At 43.6% G+C, this 19,692-nt stretch overlaps 1 protein-coding gene across 1 annotated transcript; it reads left to right on the plus strand.

Annotated features, from left to right (window-relative positions):
- Window positions 1-12,588: 12,588 nt before the first annotated feature.
- T265_04638 (hypothetical protein) lies at window positions 12,589-19,555 on the plus strand (the record flags this gene model as incomplete). Its single annotated transcript, XM_009169420.1, has 2 exons — window positions 12,589-13,692; window positions 18,687-19,555. 2 exons carry the CDS (start codon window positions 12,640-12,642, stop codon window positions 19,428-19,430), a joined length of 1,797 nt encoding a protein of 598 aa, XP_009167684.1.
- Window positions 19,556-19,692: the final 137 nt, after the last annotated feature.

Consider the following 19,692-nt stretch of genomic DNA (forward strand, 5'->3'; position numbering starts at 1 on the left):
AATACAACTATCACCATTACTACGGTCTGTTTAGTTCCCAGTATATGCGACATTCTGACTGACTGACAATCACCCTTTCGTTTTGAGCCTGGCAGCGATTCCTCACATAAAACATGCTTAGGAGGTCTCTCTGCTGATATTCAGTGAACAGGCTAGAGAAGGACTAAGTTTACGGCAAATCGCCTGCTGAGTCTGCACAGTTCTTGTACAAGTTTTCCCATGAGATGCTTGTGTACGACGACTCTATTCATTCTCAATGGAGATTTTGTCATGTAAATAAAGCTTACCCATACTGAAAAGCTGATAAGCACTGTTTCATCTTTGTCCGCAATCATCATCAGTGCGAATCACACAAAACTTAAGCAAGATTCGAACCCGCGAACTTCTACCGAGTAGTTTGAACATCTGATTGATCAGCCGCCAGTGGCTCATTGGCACTGTGATTATCGTACATTTAGATGGGAAGTAGCGCCACTCATTCTTCAGTCACAGAATCCGCATCAAATGGTCTCGCGTACTGACTAGAGCGTGTGTGATCTGTGAAATACGGTTTTCAATGCACTGCTGCACTAAAACTACCTCGTGACGAAATGTGTTTAAGAACGGAGAACGGGAAACCGTCCTCACCAGTAAAGTAATTAATACTCACGTTGGAAGCTAAACCTATCGTGCCCACCCAAGATTGAACTCATTTTGAGTGGTTCATATAGTTCGGGATATATAGTTCAATTATATTTTGCAAAACTCAAGATCGGTTGTCCACAAAATCACCATACTTGATTGCTGGAAACTTAACCGGTGTTTGCCTTCCCTACCGTTGAACACTGTGTTCAAGTTGAGAAAGTCACTATAAAGACCTCACTGGAGTGAATTTGTAGGGTTGCTTCACCAATCTGTTGTCCTTGGGTCATTGGAACACGGTTGAACGACCCTTGTTCCTTAATGTCTGTCACGCAGCCGTGCATTCAAAGCTATCAAATAAATCGTCGTTCCCTCGTTGTCATGTGATACTTCCGAGTGGCATATAATTCAACCTGTCTTTATGACTGCAGAACAAAAGTCACGTGAGAACGGACCAATGAATCCACTAAAAACGCTGTCAGCCAACTAGCCAATCACGTTAGGAGAGAACAGATAGCCTTTAAACGCTATATAAACGCCTCAGGCAAACAGGGGATACCCAGCCAACTGGGCACTGATGATGTCTCCTCGTATGGTGACTAAACGTTTGCAAGCCGATTGCTAAGCTCGGTGAACAGATCAACAGCCACTTGATCAACAACCAGTTACTTGATTATTAATCCTCATAGGTCATACTGCAAGAACGCTTTTTGAGCCTACTTAAGACAGTATGGGTACGGTTGCCACCTGATGAGTCTCATTCACGTTTGAGATTTGCGAGGCAAATGCAGTCATTTGCTCTTTTGATTAATTCTATCATCACTGATGCACTTTGGAAGGAGAAATTTGTGGCTTCTCGAGTCCAATCAAAGGGCATTGTAGGGAACAGTTCCACCCCAAAGAATATATGAATATTTTCAAGGGAAACGCGACAGACAAGTCTTAAAATTAGAATGTGCTGTTCGGAAAAGAACAGCCGCACTACACGCAGTTCATTTGATTCGCTGATCAATCTAGTTCGTCTGAGGTTTTGTGCATCACTCTCTGTTCCTTCATTCTTACGTTCCGTTCAGATTGTAGGTGACCTAGGTCACAAAAACGGGTAGCAAGCACACCTCTATGAAAAATGAGTTCAGGGCATCGGGAGACTCAACAAACCAGCTGATGAGTCACTCTTTATACCACATCACCCTACCAAAAGTAAGACTTAAACCAACGGATATACCCAACTGCATAGCGTGACCTGATGAATGTCACGTAAGGTCAGCAGTTTCTAACCGGGTAACTGTAAACAAAAAGCCTTTTCGAACTTGTTTTGTCTGGTACAAATTCAAATTATTTGTATGGACAATAAACTTGACACGACTTTCTACATTGCGTCTACCTCCCACAGATATCATGCTAGCCGAACCACCCAGTGCTTTGACAAAAGATGGCTGTGGTCGAGTTCATATCATGTCACACAGAGCCGTAGACGTTTTACTGAATGAGGCGGGGTCTGATCGTCCGCTCAGTGAAGTTGGAAAGTAGCAAGCACTAGTCCAGTATGTATCCAGATCTGCACGACACATCTCATTTCGATTTTGCTGCTTACATTTAGCAGCTGTAAAAGTACATCTCAGTCACACATATGGAATTGTTGTGGCGGCCCATCTGCCGTTTAAATAATCCCAAAATACCGGTGCGGGAAACGCAAAAGACGCTCCAAGACAGAGGCACTTCAACTGTGGCACACATGGTGTTTTGTACCGACAGACTCCTCAAAAATGAATATCATTCCCTGTCAGCCTTTAAATCTTTAGTCCTCCTTTTTTGACATTCTGGCGATCAGCTACTAAAAAAGGCAACTGAGTGCAGACGTTGGTCATGGCCACGATGAACAGAGTTTCAGCACCGAGTAGCAGCTGTTTGTGGCCGATCGATTTTGGCCAGATGACTAACCCAATTTATGCTAATTGCACTAGATAAGCACATTGTCATGACTACCGTGATGGGGACACAGCTGGAGATACCCTTGTCCAACCGCGTTAAGTTGTGTCTGCACACTCGAGAAAGACAATTTGCATAAAAATAGAGCTGAGATTTTGACAGCCGTTTTGTCATTCGGTGTCACGTAGGATGTACCTGTTGGACAGTCCGGTAATCTTGGATTTAAACTCGTGATAAGTCACAACCTATCGGAGAAAAATCGATGGCTCTTCACACCATAGTTGAGGTATGTCCCTGATAAGTTTTCTTGATGTCTACTATCCTGTTTTGAACCCATTGTGGTCCCTATTTGATATTTTTGAAACGTCTATCATAGTGCTTTTTATCAGGGTTCGAACTTGTGGCGACTCATATGTCTAAATGTAATATTTTAAGAAGTAATACATTACTCGTAATGTTGCTGAAAATTCTTCGACAGACCGCGACCGGTTTCGCTCTTTTTGGGGCTCATTAGGTAGGCGCGGTCTCCGGGTTTTCATCAACCACACGTTCTGCATGAAACCAAGTTGCACGAAATTAGCAAAATACACACATTTGCAAACAAATTTGGTGTTGCAAGAGACTCACACGGAGACTCAGTTGAATCTCTCATTTGTGATGTTTCCAGGCAACTGAATGTGCTGCCTAAAAACACCACAAACGAGGGATTCAGCCGGGTTCCAGTTGAGTCTGTAGCGGACTAGGACCTAACCAGCGTGTTCGGATAAATTAACAAGCAAAAGTAACCAATGCAAAATCACAAAAATCACAATAGGAAAGGAATGAGTAGTCAAATGGGGACTCACGAATGCGTAGGTTCAGTAGTCCACTACACCGATCCGAATGCAGTAACTGGCTGTGAGAGGAAAATATTCACTCGTCGAGATTTCCTGCAGATGGCTCCGTGTGAGTGATATATTCCACGGTAGGAAAATTATTCACGGCTAAAAAATGTCACAGGGATTTATTGTGACGTTTAACAGTTGACACAAACACAGAGATTTAGTCCCACTGGTTCAACAGTCAACAAACAGTTCAACGGGCGTAAATACTGTCGTTCAGCAAGAAGTCAGCAGGTCGCGCCGGAAAATTGTGTATTCGTAACATTAAAACAAACGTCATGATACAATGTGAACGACAGTTACAAAGTGTGGTTCAAGTTCAGGAAGAATGGTAAATGTGACAACGGATTACAGACACTACAAGTCTCTCGCGAAACCGAATTTTTTCTCAGATGTGTGTATTTCAGTAATGATGGAAGATTTTCACTACTATAACCAAGAGACCAACCTCATGTGTTGAAATGTAACATGGAGAGGCTCGTTTTTTGGATAAATATACGTCAGCCGGAAAGAAAATGTATACCCGCTTACTTAAAGAGAATTCTGGCATTTGAGTAAATGTGTTGCACAATCGGGCCGAAACGTCGTGTGAACATGGTTTTCTCAGATCATCATTCCTTCCGTCTGCATATGATAGATTGAGTTATCAAAACAGAGTTAATCGTCAATCATGTCACTCTTATTCTTCTGATGTAAAAAAGGTACTGCTTAAGTGAATTGTTTGAAAGAACTTGTGAGATTAGTATATCAGTATTTTATCGTTCATTTGTATGTTATTAGCCCTGGGCGTGTTTGTGCGCCCTTCAGTCCTCATCCTGAGCCAAATTTATTAGAGCTTCCAACAAGCATCAATACTCCACCATCTGTCATGCTGCTGTTGTTTTTTAAATCTCCAAGTTGCACCTACGGAACGAGCCTTCAACAAACCACCGGGGGGGGGGCTTTGTCAATCACAATTTGGATAAATATCGTGTGCAGTTATTGACATGTGGCGCCCTCAGTAAACGACATCAGAGGTTTTAATTGCGCCGTTTTCGGACACATGGACATAAACCGCTGGACGCCACTGTCCCTCTGGTGCACGCAATCCATCGATTTTATTTTGATTCAAGATCGATCGAACATCACTCAGATCGGGCAATTTTTCGGTTGGAAAGAGCATAGTGGGACCTGAAAGTCAGCAAAAGAGGAAGATTTTTCCGTTGAAAGGAAGAAAGCCTTCGCTGCGGAGTTATTTATTAAAAAAACGCCAAGTGAACAGTCACAGACCACTGGACAGGGAAGCAAAACTCTCGTATGAATCTTGTTTACAGTAGCTGAATATCCATCTCCTTGAAGACGTCTTCCTAAACCTTCCTAGATATTATTGACTGCTGCCGAAACGCATGCAAATGCGACTCCACGACTTCCGCAATAAATCTCATTTTTCAAGAGACGCGAAGCGTTTTTACGAGGAGACGTACTACTCGCATGCCTCCGTCAGTAGTATCCACCGTTACAACGGTAGGGATGCACGAAACTCTAAATCTCTCGCGTTTGTGTTGTATCCGACACATGGAGATTGCTTATTAAGTGTCCTGCAATATTTATGATGGGAAAACAGAAAGGTTGCAAAACTGCAATCAGACAGAGCATGACCTTCTAGCTCGTCTGCCTGGAATCTTGGATAATTGGTGCCCCTAGACATATCCCCAAACTGTCCTTTATGAAAATATACTGCGATATCTCGAATATCGTACCAACTAAAGCATGAGACGGCCTGTGTGCAGCACATTCAGTTTTAGAATATAAACGAGAGATTCAGTTGAGTCTCTTGTGAAAACCAAAGTGATTTGCAAAGGAGTGTATTTCTCGAAAAGAGTGGAATTTGGGTTCAAGTAGATCATGAGGTTGACGGAAACTCGGGGGACTGCGCCAACCTGATGAGCCCCAAGAAGGGCGAAACCGGTTGTCGGCTGTCGAAGAGTTTTCAGCAACCTTGTGAGTAGTTTCCTTTATGAAAATAGTACTGAAGTTCTTATGCGCATCTTTCTCAAAAGGACAGCTTAGCTAACCCACGTGTTTCAGTTGACTCACCTAAATCTAACTGTGGCCTGCCAGGTTAAACAGCCCTTAAACTAACGCGTATTAGTACGATTTTTTTGCTTTAAAGTCCACAAAACTTCCATGTCACATGGGCTTTCACGAAGTCGTTCAAAGACAACGAAGCACTTGGTACGCTGCTGTTGGCGGTGGCAATGACGAGTGCGTTGTTTGTGAAATTTTTTTTTGAGAAATTTGACATTTTTGGTCAGCAAAGTTAGCACCACCTCTGAGATGTTCTCCAAACTTTTTGGTCCTTGGTACTGGATTGCGCAAATGGGATATTTGCTGTATGTGCTTTTTCGAATGGCAATTTTACCTTTTCTTGTTGAATGGAAAGTCAACCCAAGTCTGTTTTAATTGTAAGATGGTCCCGCTAATTCTTAGGCATTCTCCACGCTGCTCTCCTCGAAAGCAGCTCAGAATGCCTGGGAGATGTACCTGCAGACCAAAAGTGAACGTTTTCCGACAGAGTTGCTACATGTTGAGTTCATTTTGGTGTAGGCTTCCAACCTACACGAGATATATTATTGGACCAAGCGTGTAAGATTACAAATGATCAGCCCATTGTTTTCTGTTTCTTTAGTTTTCCATCGCATCCAACTGAGTGAAGAACACGTAGTCTACAACCCTTGGCTTAAACAAAAAAAAAACAACCAGGTGCATTTTCAAGATATTCTCCAAACCTGTAAGTATGGTTCGCGACTCTCTAGATGTAAGGAGTGGAGTCGCTTAAAGGGGACTAATGTATGCGCCATTCTTTTGAACCCAGTCGAAGGGAACCGCTTCAAAACGGTTTCCTTGCACTGATGGCAAGCGTCTGCGAGTTGTTGAAGACGATTAGGAAGCAGGCAGAAATACCAGAAAGATGCTGATGTGTGCAAATTCCATCTTGCCTTCCTGATGACTGTGTGAACACCAGCAGTATACCAGGTGCCGGACGGTCGACTATTCAAGTTCGCGTGGTCAGGGCTATGTTGATATCCAAGCTTTGCGATTGGACGTGATGAAGTGAGGATTCAGTTAAAAACTATACTCTATGGATTGAATGACTAACCATTCCAAGTCATCTCCAAACTGAACCTCTTCCTTCAAGTCCCTTTCGACCTCTCGGCAAATCTTAGATGACACAAAAGTGCATGTTTACTCAGTAAGCGCCTTGCACACCTGTGGAAGCTTCAGAGTGGTAGGACGAAGGCGGCACGTAAAACAGTTCGGTGTGGTTGACAGTGCATGGTTGATCCTATCGTTAATGCCTGGTGCAATACATCCATTCTGGTCAAGGCTAGTCAACTTGAGAAGCCTTAAAGAGCTGAAGTGATGAGAACTCCAGCGGATAATTTGAACAGAATGTACACAAAACAAGGCAGAGATAGTCTGCCTTGTCGAGTTTATCTTTGTCATCAATGGCTGTCAAGCATTTGCTTTGTTTTGCTCATCTGTTGCAATAACTCGACTCATCTGTACACTGTTTTCACGTTCAGTTCCGCGCCTTTGGACTGCCACATTTTAACCCTAAGCCATTCACGTCCCGGTATGCTTCATCTTTTCGTCTGACTGATTGCAAATGAGAACGACCAAGGTTACCAACAAAAATGTTGAGTGAAATATCCCAAATTTACATGGTTTCACTTTTGGTTTCCTGTTTGATCTTGACGTCTGCTCCAAATGAATTTTTAACAGTCTTGGTTGTTGAGGAGTCCTGTCAGTCTTGAATTTGTCGACCGTGTTGTTCCCTGCCAAAATTTACCCACTGTAAGGCAACACTTGTATTCAAGATGGTTGGGCGTTTGGTTATTCTGAACATGACTTGATGAAACGTGTCTATTCTCAGAAGTCTGGGGGAGGTGAGAGCATGCGCATGCGATCGATCGGGCTAAAACCTGAGAGGTACCGCATGTGAATCTCCCACACTGGATTTGGCGACGCGCCTCAAGTATCACGCGCTTCAAGTATCACAGAATGGGTATAAAAACAACCTTACTTATACAACCAAGTGGGCGAGCAAAGTGACTTAAAAGGGCCACTCCAATGAATCTGCGGAATGAATCGTAACGGGTGCTTCGTAGTCTACCCTCAGTCCTCATATCAGGATAAGCATGAGACACGTGATTGAGAGCTGCCTTTACACTAAGTTCCGGTTAACGTTTTTTTGGCATCGATGTTTGAAACTAATCATGAGGACTAGATATAAACCTGCTCAAACATTGCTTCTCCTCTCATGATGTTAAGCAGCTCGTTCTCAGAATTTGCCTTCACCAGGCCCACTTCATAATGCTTCAGACTACACTCTGTTTCCGCCCATCGTTGACTCAAACGGTACATAGGACCAAACCACATGACTTCACTACTTCCTCTTGATGGTCAAAGGTTCCAGTAAAAACCCAAAATTCTTGCTTTCCTCGGTTGCAAGAACATGTTCAAAGACAAGCTAAAAGTACCGAATTGCCTGCTTCGTTCACTGCTTGAAGCAAGGTATCGAAATCTAGGCGTAACACGCGACTTATAAGGTTGCTGAAAACTGTTTGATGGCCTTTGATCTGTATCACCCTTCTGCTTTGGGCTCATCAGGAAGCCATAATTTAAGAGTGCCCGTCCAACTTACGTTCTAATGGACTTTTGTTGTGGAAGAGTTTTCAGCGACCGTAAGAGTAGTGCATTACGTCTAGACAATGTAATCGATACCTAATATATTGTATCAACTGAAACCTGAGGCAGTCTTGTGTGGCATATCCAATTGGATCCGCTAGAGCCATCCGTCAGAACCAGATTCTTGTGCACGTGATAGCATGAGGTGATTTATCGATAGTTCTGAAAACAAGTAGGCCTGGTTGTTGGCAGTTGGATGGCGAACGTTTTATCACCAATCGAGTGGACATCGTCCGTGCGGTGAGGAACGGTGAGATCAGACAGGTATGCTGTCACACTATCCTAATGTTTCTAGCTGATCAACGTGATTTCCGCATCAAAACCGGAACGAAGGTGATGCCATCCCATTTGAACAGCTGGACTCAGAATCACTGTTGCAATTCGCAGCTTGGGATGCACTATACCCGAGAAACTTTCGGACAAAAAAATTTAATAAAGTAGGGGGTTTTCTCATGAGATCTTTGGCGAATACACTTCTCGAAAGAAGTTCTGTGGAGCGGAAGCGACCGGACAGAAATTTGTTTAAAACATACAAGAAGCGATCCGTTCATTTAAGGGCCCCCTAGTGCGTTGGGTGATGGCTCAAGTGGTTAGAGCGCGAATTTACTGACCGGAAGGTCCGTGGTTTGAAACCGATATCTGCCTCTCCACTTCCCCTGTCTGGGCTTGGTCAACGCGGCAGTATCCCAGCCCTCGTGCAACCTTCGGGTGGTATGGCAGTTTGGCGCCCAAAGGGTGCTACAGCCGAACGAAAAAGAGGACACTAGTGCGTTGGAAATTGCCAAACTACTGATACTCTATCACCTTGCCAACCGACTCCGATTAGTATGGAAACCAGTCACTCGTAACCGTTCCAAAAAACTAAGCATGTACACATTACATTACCCGGACAGTGATTTTGTGGTTGAACAGGTGATTCCAGGAACCCTGAAAATACGGGCGATTCAAGTGACTCACTTGCATTTGTGTACACTGTGGGTATTACATATCAGAACAAATATTTATAGTACTAGCAATCGTAATAGTGATAACGAAAAAACGGTCCACACTAGACAGATATAACTTGTTTTTGTCCAACGAACACGAGAAATCCTTTATTGTTCTTCCTGAACATACTATTTTCTTCTGTCACGTTTAAAATCATTTTCAAATTTACTAAAAAAGCCAATGTTTTTAAATCAGTACTACCTTAGTTCGAGCCTGACCACTAAAATTGGAAAATCGTCAGTAGTACTCCTAGCCAAGTGAAATTTTCTCAACAGTTTTTCGGATTATTCTCTCAGAAGTGTTTAGACGCAGCGCAAAAAATGATTTTGGTCGGGTCATTTTGCGCTCCTTCCTCTCAGTGTTTAACAGTTTTTGAACGTTTCCTTTTAACTTCTACTTTACGGGCAAAAGCTCGAGTTATGGACAAGTTGACCGCCAGGACGTAGCACGATATGTCGACCAAGATCCGAAAACGATTTCACTCATGATTCTACAACTTCAATGATTCGTTTTTTCTTCAAGTTGAAAGGAGAGAACTCCGTCATTTAGCAGTTCATTGTCCTTACATAGGATTCTCGGCCTGCCCAAGACGTGTGGTCCACTTTAGTGGATCGTCCCCTGATCGTTTTAAAACTTTCGTCGAAGTAAGTGGCTGGGTACCACTTGTTAAAAAGTCTAATTCGTCTTTTATTCAACTCACGGACAAAATGCATACTTTTTTTATCACGTTCAATTGCTCTTATTTCATTGACTACTCAAGGAATTCCCTCTTCTCGCCTTACGTTTTGATATCTCTAAATGAACACATTGAGGCAAGTTGCTGAACTTGTGAATGAACTCTTTTAGTCCGAAGTCCAATCGGGTTCACCTTCTCTGTAGTCACGCCACCGGTATTTGCTGATACACATTCGAACTTGTTACTACCTTTCTCATAGTCTGATGATTAGGTTTTGACCTGCGGAAAAAGAAACGCATACGGCACTGCGAGATTCGTGTTGAAAGATATAAGTGCAGAAAAACGACGCTTATGCTATGTATTTATACGTATACTGCAGACTGCATATCGTTACGGAACTTACTAGAAATTATCTTCTGTGGATAAATTACTTTGGGAAAGCTAGGGTGAAAATTCAACCCCGTGAAAAGCCTATCTTTCTCTCATTCGATTGTTCCCGTCACCCAGTGTTCTCGTTGTCAGCCGTATAACGGATGGCAATATTGGTAACGGTGTGGAATATAGGTGTAACGGTGATACTGCTGATGGGGAGGCACGCGAGTAGTATGTGTTGTTCGTGGAATTTCGCTTTGCGTCTTTTGAAAAGGGAAGATCTGTTGTGAAGTCGCTTTGTAACATTTGCTTGGATTTGAGCGATGAATGATTGGAGTCCATGAATATCCAGGAAAGTTCAAGAAGACGCGTTCGGGAGAAGATGGATGTCCAGTTTTTGTAAATAAGATGCAAATGAGAGTTTTGCTTCCCTGTCCAACGGTCTGTAACTAGTCAGTTGGCGTTTCCTAATAAATAAATCCGTGGAGGCTTCCTTCCTTCCATAGGTAGCTAGGGAGCGCTGATAGGTTGTTGATCTGTTCGCCGAGGTTGGCATTTGGATTGCAAACGTTTCATCACCGTTCGTCAGTGACTCAACACCGCACTGACCATGTCACCTCGATTGGTGATGAATCGTTTGCAATCCAATTGCAAAGCCCAGCGAACAGACTAACAACCAGATAGCAATATCTTCAGTGGAAATATTGTCCTCTAAGTTACTTCAGTCTATGCTAAAAGACCAAGAAACACTGTAGAGTTGCTTCATACTTACTGGGAGTCTTCAGCAACGCGCATCTCTCAAAACTCATTTGAAAGGGCGAAATATCGTTTGGGGATTACGAAAACAGTGATTTCAAACTGTTTTCTGCCGCCTGCATTTTGCGACATTCAAAGGAATTTGTTGGTGTTTTGAGTTCTGATTCTTTTTGTGGCGTACGTTTGTATCCATAGCATGTGTGACATTAGGCTTCGTCAAAACCTCAAGGTCTAATTTCTTATTCCAGAGCACAACCTAGCCATTTCTCGCATTCCCATCCAGCTGGGGATAAATCTTGGAGCCGGTGACGATTTGAAGCAACTGTGCCTGGGGTTTGATATACTGCGGCAGAATTCGTGGAAGAGGATAATAAGACATCGGAACGTTTTCCATTTCCACAGGGCATAAGGCCGTAATGTTTATATGGAGATGAGGGCAGAAGAGAAGACGTACTCTCAATGAACTGGCTAGTCTTCGGGTTCAGAGAAAGCTACTAATCAAATAAGTTCGTTACCGGTATCTGATGAAGAACAATACAGATCGGTGTAAGCGACTGGTGTGTTTTTAGCATCATTTTTCGTACTACCAGAGTGAACCTGTAAAAATATTTGATCCTGATGATGTTTATCGATCCATAAGTAACCAAGTGATGAGACTTTGCTGTTCACCTTGTTTAAACTGACCAGGTTGTTTTATGATGGTCATCTTGGACGCCAACTTCGATTTACATTAATTCTATTCAAACAAGCACTCAATGATACACAAGGTCTTATGTAAACAGAGTTCTTAAGTTGGGCGGGTACGTACGTGGGCATACGTGGTGGTACGATGATTCAAGAGAATCGTTAGATCACGTGTCATATTGATCTTGTTCACATGACTAATCTTCAGCAGGAATTGTCGAGTAATCCATTGGTGTAAACGTTTATTCGATGGCGCGGATTGCGAGTACCATAGTAACGCATCTGTATGCTTTCATAGCCCTCGAATTTGACGACCTAACAGTCGAGAACTACTGAAATAAGCGAACTCATACTACTGACATGTGAAGGGGTCGTATCTGCCACGGCGAACTTTAAAATGAAGGCACTTATGTTGTACAGTCATATGCAAACCAATTTGGTTTTAATGATGTACTCAACTGAATCCCTCGTTTATGATATTCTTCAGCCGACATAAGCTAGTTGCACTTGGTAAGATGTTCGACATGTTGAGGCATTACAGAATATCAAGGACGAGAGAGTCAGCTGGAATTCCTCTGAATCTCCGGGTGCGACCAAACTTTCTTGTCACTGAGTGCATTCCACACATTGTATATAATTTTGGTTCAAGTAGAACATAGAGTTGGCGACACCTCGGAGACTGTGCTTACCAACTTCGGTGAAATCAACCATGAATCGTCGAGGAGATTTCAGCGATCTTACGAAAATTTTCCCTCAAGCAGATGGTCCTTTTTTCTCTGGAAAGCTCTCAGTAGTAAAGTACTAGTAATAAAGTGCAATATAATACACGAATAAAAAAGTAACATTAGTATCTGCAATAATTTGATACCTCTCCTTTTAAATGGAGTAATTTGATGCACAGTTTTCTCCCTAGCTCACACATAACTACGTTTTTCTGCTTCCGCCTCATAGAAAACGCCCTCGACCACCACGCTAGTCCCAGGAATCACGAAACCGCACGGTATGGCTCCGTTGGACTTGCTCACTCGTTACCCAATGAGATCCTGGTTAATGGAACGCTTTTCACCAATCAGCATCCAGGTTGATCGATATATCAGTCCAATGTGGCTGCCCTTTTCCCTGATTGGCTGCACAGTGTGCGCCATTGTTTACGGTCTGTCACACTGGCGACCCGGAGGTCTACAATCCCCTGGAAGGATTGTTCCACACAACAATCCGACCGCCGTGCGATCAGTATATTTGACTGCCCTGGCAAGTCTCTATCTCGTTCGTGCATTCGTGGTAATACTGATTGATCTGGACACAGCATGGGATACAGGTTTGCTAGCATGGAATCAACTTTCCTGCCCCCTTGTCCATTCGTTGAGCACAGCAACCAAACTTTCAATCACACTGATCATATTAGCCCTGACCATTGACGTGTTAGTAACACTTTATGAAAAAAGTTTGACCTCAGCGCTGGCGTTCCTTCGCTTCCTGTTCACTCGCGGACAAAGTCGCAAGGCCGTCCACATCACAGTCGGACTAATTGCAACTTGTGGTCTACTTGGACTAATTGAAACAGCTTACTGGCGAGTACAATACTACTTACCCAGTTTCGTACCGGGCATCTCGACCGGCTTGAACGCACCAACACTACCTTGGGCTCGTTGTGAGGTAACGGGGCAGTTTCAATATCTTTTCAGTGCCAAGTTGCACAAACTTACTGTTTTCGGACAGTTGGATGCGGCTGGACAGCACGAAACAAGCACTCGCCTGGCTGCAAGCTACGCCGATTACAAATGGATCAGTGGAATCACAGTGGAGTGTACCCTGGCCTTGACGGCTATTGTACTTTCCCTGGCAATTGCTCGTGCCCAGCTGATGGATGACATTCTGCTCATGAAACGACCCTCAAGCAGCCTGACACAATCAATACAGTTGGCCGACACGTATGAGGTGAAACATGTGGCCGTGCTCGGGATTGTCCATGGACTGTGTCGGCTACCAGAAGCATTGTTTCTGATGCTGGAGCCATTGACAAGACCTGGGGAGGTTAATCTGACTGATTCTGAGGTAGGCTGTTTAATGGTAAATTCAATTATTCTGCTGAAGCTTTTCGTTTACTGTACGAGAGTCTGGCGTACTCACACTAGAATTTGACAAACCAACTGCTTGGCGTCAGCTGATTGACGTAACAACTTGGTAACCTTGACCTGATAGGTCAAAGGTTCAATATGTGAACTCAGCATTTGGAAAAAAACCGCCTCTTGGATTGGGAGAGGGAATGATTTGGGGAAACTGTACTCTCATCATTCGGGTCTATGCCTATAACTTCAGCTTTGAGTTGAGGGGCTAGTCAACCCGTCTTTTGGTATGCACTTTACACCCACGAATTATAAGGTCATGCTTCTGGACATGGAGTTACTAAACACGCCACTTACAATCCAGGGGGAGACTCTTGAAGTTGCAAAGCGTTTTACGTATCTGATAAGTTGTATTAGTTCTCATTGCAGTGTGGCAGATGAGATCGGTGCACGAATCTGACAGTGTGACAGATGAGATCGGTGCACGAATCTGCAAGGCTCGCAGCACGTGTGCTAATTTGATACACCTATGGCGCCAAAGTGGGTATATCCCTGAATCTCGAGTGATGTGTGTGTCAAGCCACAGTGCGGGCTGTTTTTTTGGTATGGCTTAACCTGTTCCAGCCGCGGAACTGAGACGCCTCCAGGTGTTCGACAATCGTTGTCTCAGAACCATAGCTCATGTGGATTCGTGTCCATTGATTAGCAATTTGAAAGCGAGTTTTCGGTTGTGCTTCGGGAATATCCACTGAAGAATATGTCCAGCATTAGACGCTGTGTTGATTAGGCCGGGTATTCCGCACGCCGAATCATCGTTCGCCGAAGAGTGCTGTTTTTTGTGCCCACCTCAGAGTGGCTGACTTGGCAGGGTGGTATGAAGGAGATCACGAAAGGTTTGGATGCTGTCGGCGCTACTCGCCTTCAAGGATGGGGACCCTGTGATCCCTACTGCGCCTGGTTGGGAACATTGCAAGTTGTGGCTGCCAACCAGTGCTCTGCGTCATCAGTCAGGTTGGACTACTAACCCAGTCATATACTGGGATGTCTTTGCCTCATCTCAGCAAGCATTTCTCATCCAGTACTTACTCACCGCACCCAACACGGCCACCATATACCTATTAGTTTTTCAACCGTTCCACAGAACGCCAGTGTGATTCAATAACTTTCCATTTTTTATTTTATGAGGTAGTTATTTCCAAGGCTGAGCTCATTTGGTGAGACTCAGTTATCTATTTTCGTGAACGAAACTACTCGTAAAGGTACTGAAAACGATAGACCTTGTTCTTCTTGGAGCTAATGAGATAGACACAGTCCCCGAGTTTCCAGTCAGTCAAACGTATGTTCTGCTTTGACCCAAATTGCACGAAATTTGACAGTTACACTTGCTGGCATACCAATTTAGTTTTCAACGGAAACCCACCAGCTGAACCGTTCGTGTATGATACTGCAATATCTCGCGTGTCATGCAGACTGAAACATGAGGTGACCCTTGTGCAGTAAATTCAGAGGGAGAATATTTTATACGATACGTTCAACTGTAATTCAGGTGAGTTTCCGGTAAAATCCCAACTGATGGGTAAATGAGTGTATTTGTCAAACTCTCTGATCAAGTTTAACACATGCGCACCAAGGTCTTCAAGCTGACAGGTTCATAAACACAATTTTGCTGTGCCGAAACGAGAATTGAGTGTATTTGTCAAACTCTCTGATCAAGCTTGACACATGCTCACCAAGGCTTCCAACCTGATAGGTCTATAAGCTTGATTTCGGTGTGTCGAAATGAGAACGCCGAACTGTACAGAAAACGGTATAGATCGGGATCCCAAGAGGAACTGATCATAGTTCATAGGAAATTTGTAAATCCTTCGAATACTTTGATGTCTTTGTTCTTTCAGACCGCTGAATTTCTGAAAACGTTCATTCACGGACTAAATAGCAGTTTAGAAACAGGAGTTTACAAACGTTCAAATGAATGGAACAGTACAGACGTCAGTAAAAGAGTGAATACAAAGTACCGTTTGCAACTATCATAAAGTTAGAAGACGGGGAATCGAAATAGTTTGTCTTGCTAGGGTTCACGGTTTTATCCATCTGCTGTGTCAGATGTTAAAAATATTTGGGCTGTTTGCAGTCAGATTAATAAAAATTATGCTTTCAAGAGTAGTGCGTCCATCATCTGCGTGCATCGTCTAAAGATCACGTCACCTTGTGTGCCGTTGTCCGATTCAGCCAAGCTTAATCTAAGCGGAGCTGTAGCCTCTAATTTATGGGTTCCCGGCTTAAAATTGCGGGCCTGATTCTTTGGCCCTGGGTTCTCCCTTGTCTCATCTGGTTCTCAGACAGTTGCGTGTCACCCCTTAAGGAGTTTCTCAGCATCAACGATGTGTCTTGGAGAGAATTGGCACGGCACGAGTACGTTGATACGATGTTGGATTCCAGATACTGACAACCGTTGTCTTTGAGTTCAAAAACTCGGCTCCACATGTGCATCATTTGGGTAGGTCGTCAACTCAATGAAGAAACATTCAGAGCCACAGGCACAGGAACGCGCTTTGGCGTTGATTAACAGCAAACAACACAGCAGAATACACGCGACTGTGTGATACAGAGACCACGGAGTATGATAACTAGCATGAACGCATATCAGGAGCGCTCATTCGTATGATGCAGGTAGCAGGGATGTCTCTGACATTTGAACTACAAAACGCGCCAGGTGGTGTTTCTTGATCAAACACACAAGTCAAAGGAATTCGGCGCACTGTTGCTTGATGTTTTGCTATTAGCTGGAGTCAGGTAGTTGGGGGAAACCATTTTTTGTTTGCTGAATGGGTTAAAAAAGCTCTCGAAAAATCATATTCGGTTCATTGTTTCTGGAAGAGTTGTGCAAGTCAAGAAAGAAATGATAGATTGATGCTTTGAAAATTAATCGCAGTTCGTAATTCATTGCTCGACTTTGAACAAGTTCTTTACTCCACCACTCATTGGAACTGTTATGCTCGTTGATCCGAGTGATCAGGTTACGTTGGCTAAGCCATTTGGACGACGATGGCAACGCTGAACAAGCTACCGAAAACAGTCCAATTTGGGTTCAAGTAGAACATAAGGTTGGCGGGAACTCGGGGACTGCGCCTACCTGATGAGCCCCAAGAAGGGTGAAACCGGTCGTGGGCTGTCGAAGAGTTTTCAGCAACCTTGTGAGTAGTTTCCTTTATGAAAATGTCCTGGACGTTGTTTGAATATCTGATAAATAAAGTAGGAATGCTTCGAAATGCGACCAGATATTAGTCGAGGGTTGATTCAGTAGCATACACTGTTACGCCAAATATTGGCCATGCTTCTGTGGTATAAGCAGCTCTCAGGTGGACAGAACGTGGTGCCTAATTTTCAAAGAAGAACTCGTGGGTTCGAACTTCTGAGCTGACGTGAACTCCGCACTGATAGATGTTTCCAACGATGAAACGATCTGCAGTTCCTCCGGGATATTCACAACAAATGGACTCTGAAACTTTACAGTCTTCCATATAAACAAACATGGAGCTGAACAAACCAAAGCATATATATGAACTACTGAATTGGATTGACCGATAAGTCGCTCACCAATCCAATAATTTGGAATTATCTTAGGTTACGAATGACGCTACCTCAGATTTTGTTGATGGTGTTCACTATCGAAGATGTCCCCCGTCGTTAGAACCCCATTTTGGCAACCCTTCAGGAAGCAACAGTTGGGACACTCTGCAAACTGATAAACTTGCGGGTCCAGCAGTCCCCCTTTCCAAGAAACCCCCAACCAAAAACAATATACAGGGAGTATTTCCGCAGCGTATGTTGGAATCTGGCAGTCGAACCGCAAAGGCAGGTAAACACAGGACTGAACCATACAAGTGATTTAATCTGTGGATTTACGTCACCAGACAGGGCGAAATTGATCGAGCAAATCTGCTTTGTGAAATGTGCGGAGATGGGAGTGTTGACAACCAGTTTGTGCATGAATTCAGATCACTCCGTTTTTCTTCAATCCGCAAATTGAGAGCAGCGGGAACTGTTCAGTGACTTCTACGGGAAACTGTTTCTCTCTCGTCCAAAAGTCGAGTTCCTGTATCCTTCAAAAGAAGGACAGAGTGAACGGGAGGTTGAAATTACGCAGGATGTTGAATATGTTCAACACTTTCTAGAAAACAAGAAAAACATCAGTTGATATTGGATGTTAAACTCAAGTCGTCAAAGGAAGGGACTGTCCATTCCCCAAACTGTAGGTGATGCACAGGAAATCGTTTATACCTGTGAAACTTTATGAAATATTAAAAATTAATAAATTCCATATAGCACTGAGTTTGTAAAGTCCATACAAAATGTGACAATGGCTAGAAGGCAACGTTCATAAACCTGCGTTAGATTTTGGCTTTATTTTAGTTTCGGTCTTGAGTTCTATGTAGCTTGAGCATGCATCTCACAAAAAAGGCATGAGCTTGATGACAGGTAATTTTGCAGTAATATTTGAGGTTTTGGAGGTTGTCATATCATCCAGACCTTTCTGTGTATGAGATTCATGGGCATTAGGTTAACTGAAAGATCACGAAATTGTTGCAAATTCTGCATCTTTCTAAAAAGTATGCAACTGGGCATATGTTGCTTTCTGTGAAATCGCTCAAATGCGCATCAAACTCGAGGACCACTTGCTTATTGAGTGCAGCGTTGGTTGAACTGCGAAACGTTTTCACTCTTTTTCTATACTTTTGAAGCGGAACCGTTTGATCGAACAGTGACCTATGTGGATCACGTGACAAGATTGATCGTCAGCTGATGAGGTCCGTCAACCGTGGATAACTTTTTTAAGAGTGAAATAAGTTGAAATCGCTATTACAAATCCAGTGATAGCCTATCTGTTGGAAGAGCTCGTTGTTTTCAAATGCTGGTTCCTTTTGGAATGTTGATCAAAATGTATTCATATATTATTTCACGTGTTCTTGCCTCTCCCAATAGTTGGAACTGGACGGAACGTGGCAACGGTACTTTATGATGCTTACAGCGCGCAACGTTGTCCAGGAGCTTTCAGATATACCGGCTGCGCTGATGCTCCCGATTTGTCTGGGTCTGAGCAAACATTTTCGGCGAAACTTTTGCGAACTGTTTGGCTGCCGTTATCGTCCAAAGCGTCGACGAGAACTTCATTTGATGGATTCTCCCGGTCGTGATCAAGAAAACAGAGAAGAATACCGTGAAGCCGAACACGTTCCATACTCGTCATGTGACCTAAGTGAACATGGGTCGATTCTGTCTCCAGACGCTTCACAACGCTACATTCCACTCGAAGCTATGAAACGACACGCCTCAACAAGCGCGATGGAGCCTAGCACTCCGTCACCCTACAACGATGGTAGACCACGATGGAAGTGGGGGCAAGGATGGACGTTACAAAATCAGCCATTTTTAGATCCACGTGATTCTTCGATTGGAAAGCCAACAACCTATCGCCAGACAGACACGCGATCAATAAGGCCAAGTCCTTATTGCGGAGAACATCCGGCTTGGCAGTCGACCAGGTTTATAAATGACACCTATGCACATTCCTGCGTTCTTCAACAAACGCCACCGTATCAAAGAAAAGCGTCGTCGGCACATGATTTGATGGGCAGTAGTTTTCATGAAAGCTTAGTGGATGATCAACAGGATGGAGAATGTGAGAGCCATGAAGTGGACTGGTATGAACCTCGTTCCTATGTTTAGTAATTGTTGCCCGTTTGCGGCACAGCAATGCGACCAATCAGGACTTTGATTTGAAATACACTGTCAGGCCAGTTTTTCAGTCGCCCGATCTCTTACACCCAAATACTCCTAAACTCGAAGCAACATGTCTTTTAACAATGGTTCTTGTTTTTCTCGTAAATTCAGAGCATCGTGACTGGAAACATTCAACACTCAACTGGGAAATCCAAGCTCTCTAGTTTGATTGGTTCTGAAGGAATCCACAGATAGGGCAGGATTCGGT

This window comes from Opisthorchis viverrini (genome assembly GCF_000715545.1).
Source record: "Opisthorchis viverrini unplaced genomic scaffold opera_v5_78, whole genome shotgun sequence".
NCBI lineage: Eukaryota > Metazoa > Platyhelminthes > Trematoda > Opisthorchiida > Opisthorchiidae > Opisthorchis > Opisthorchis viverrini.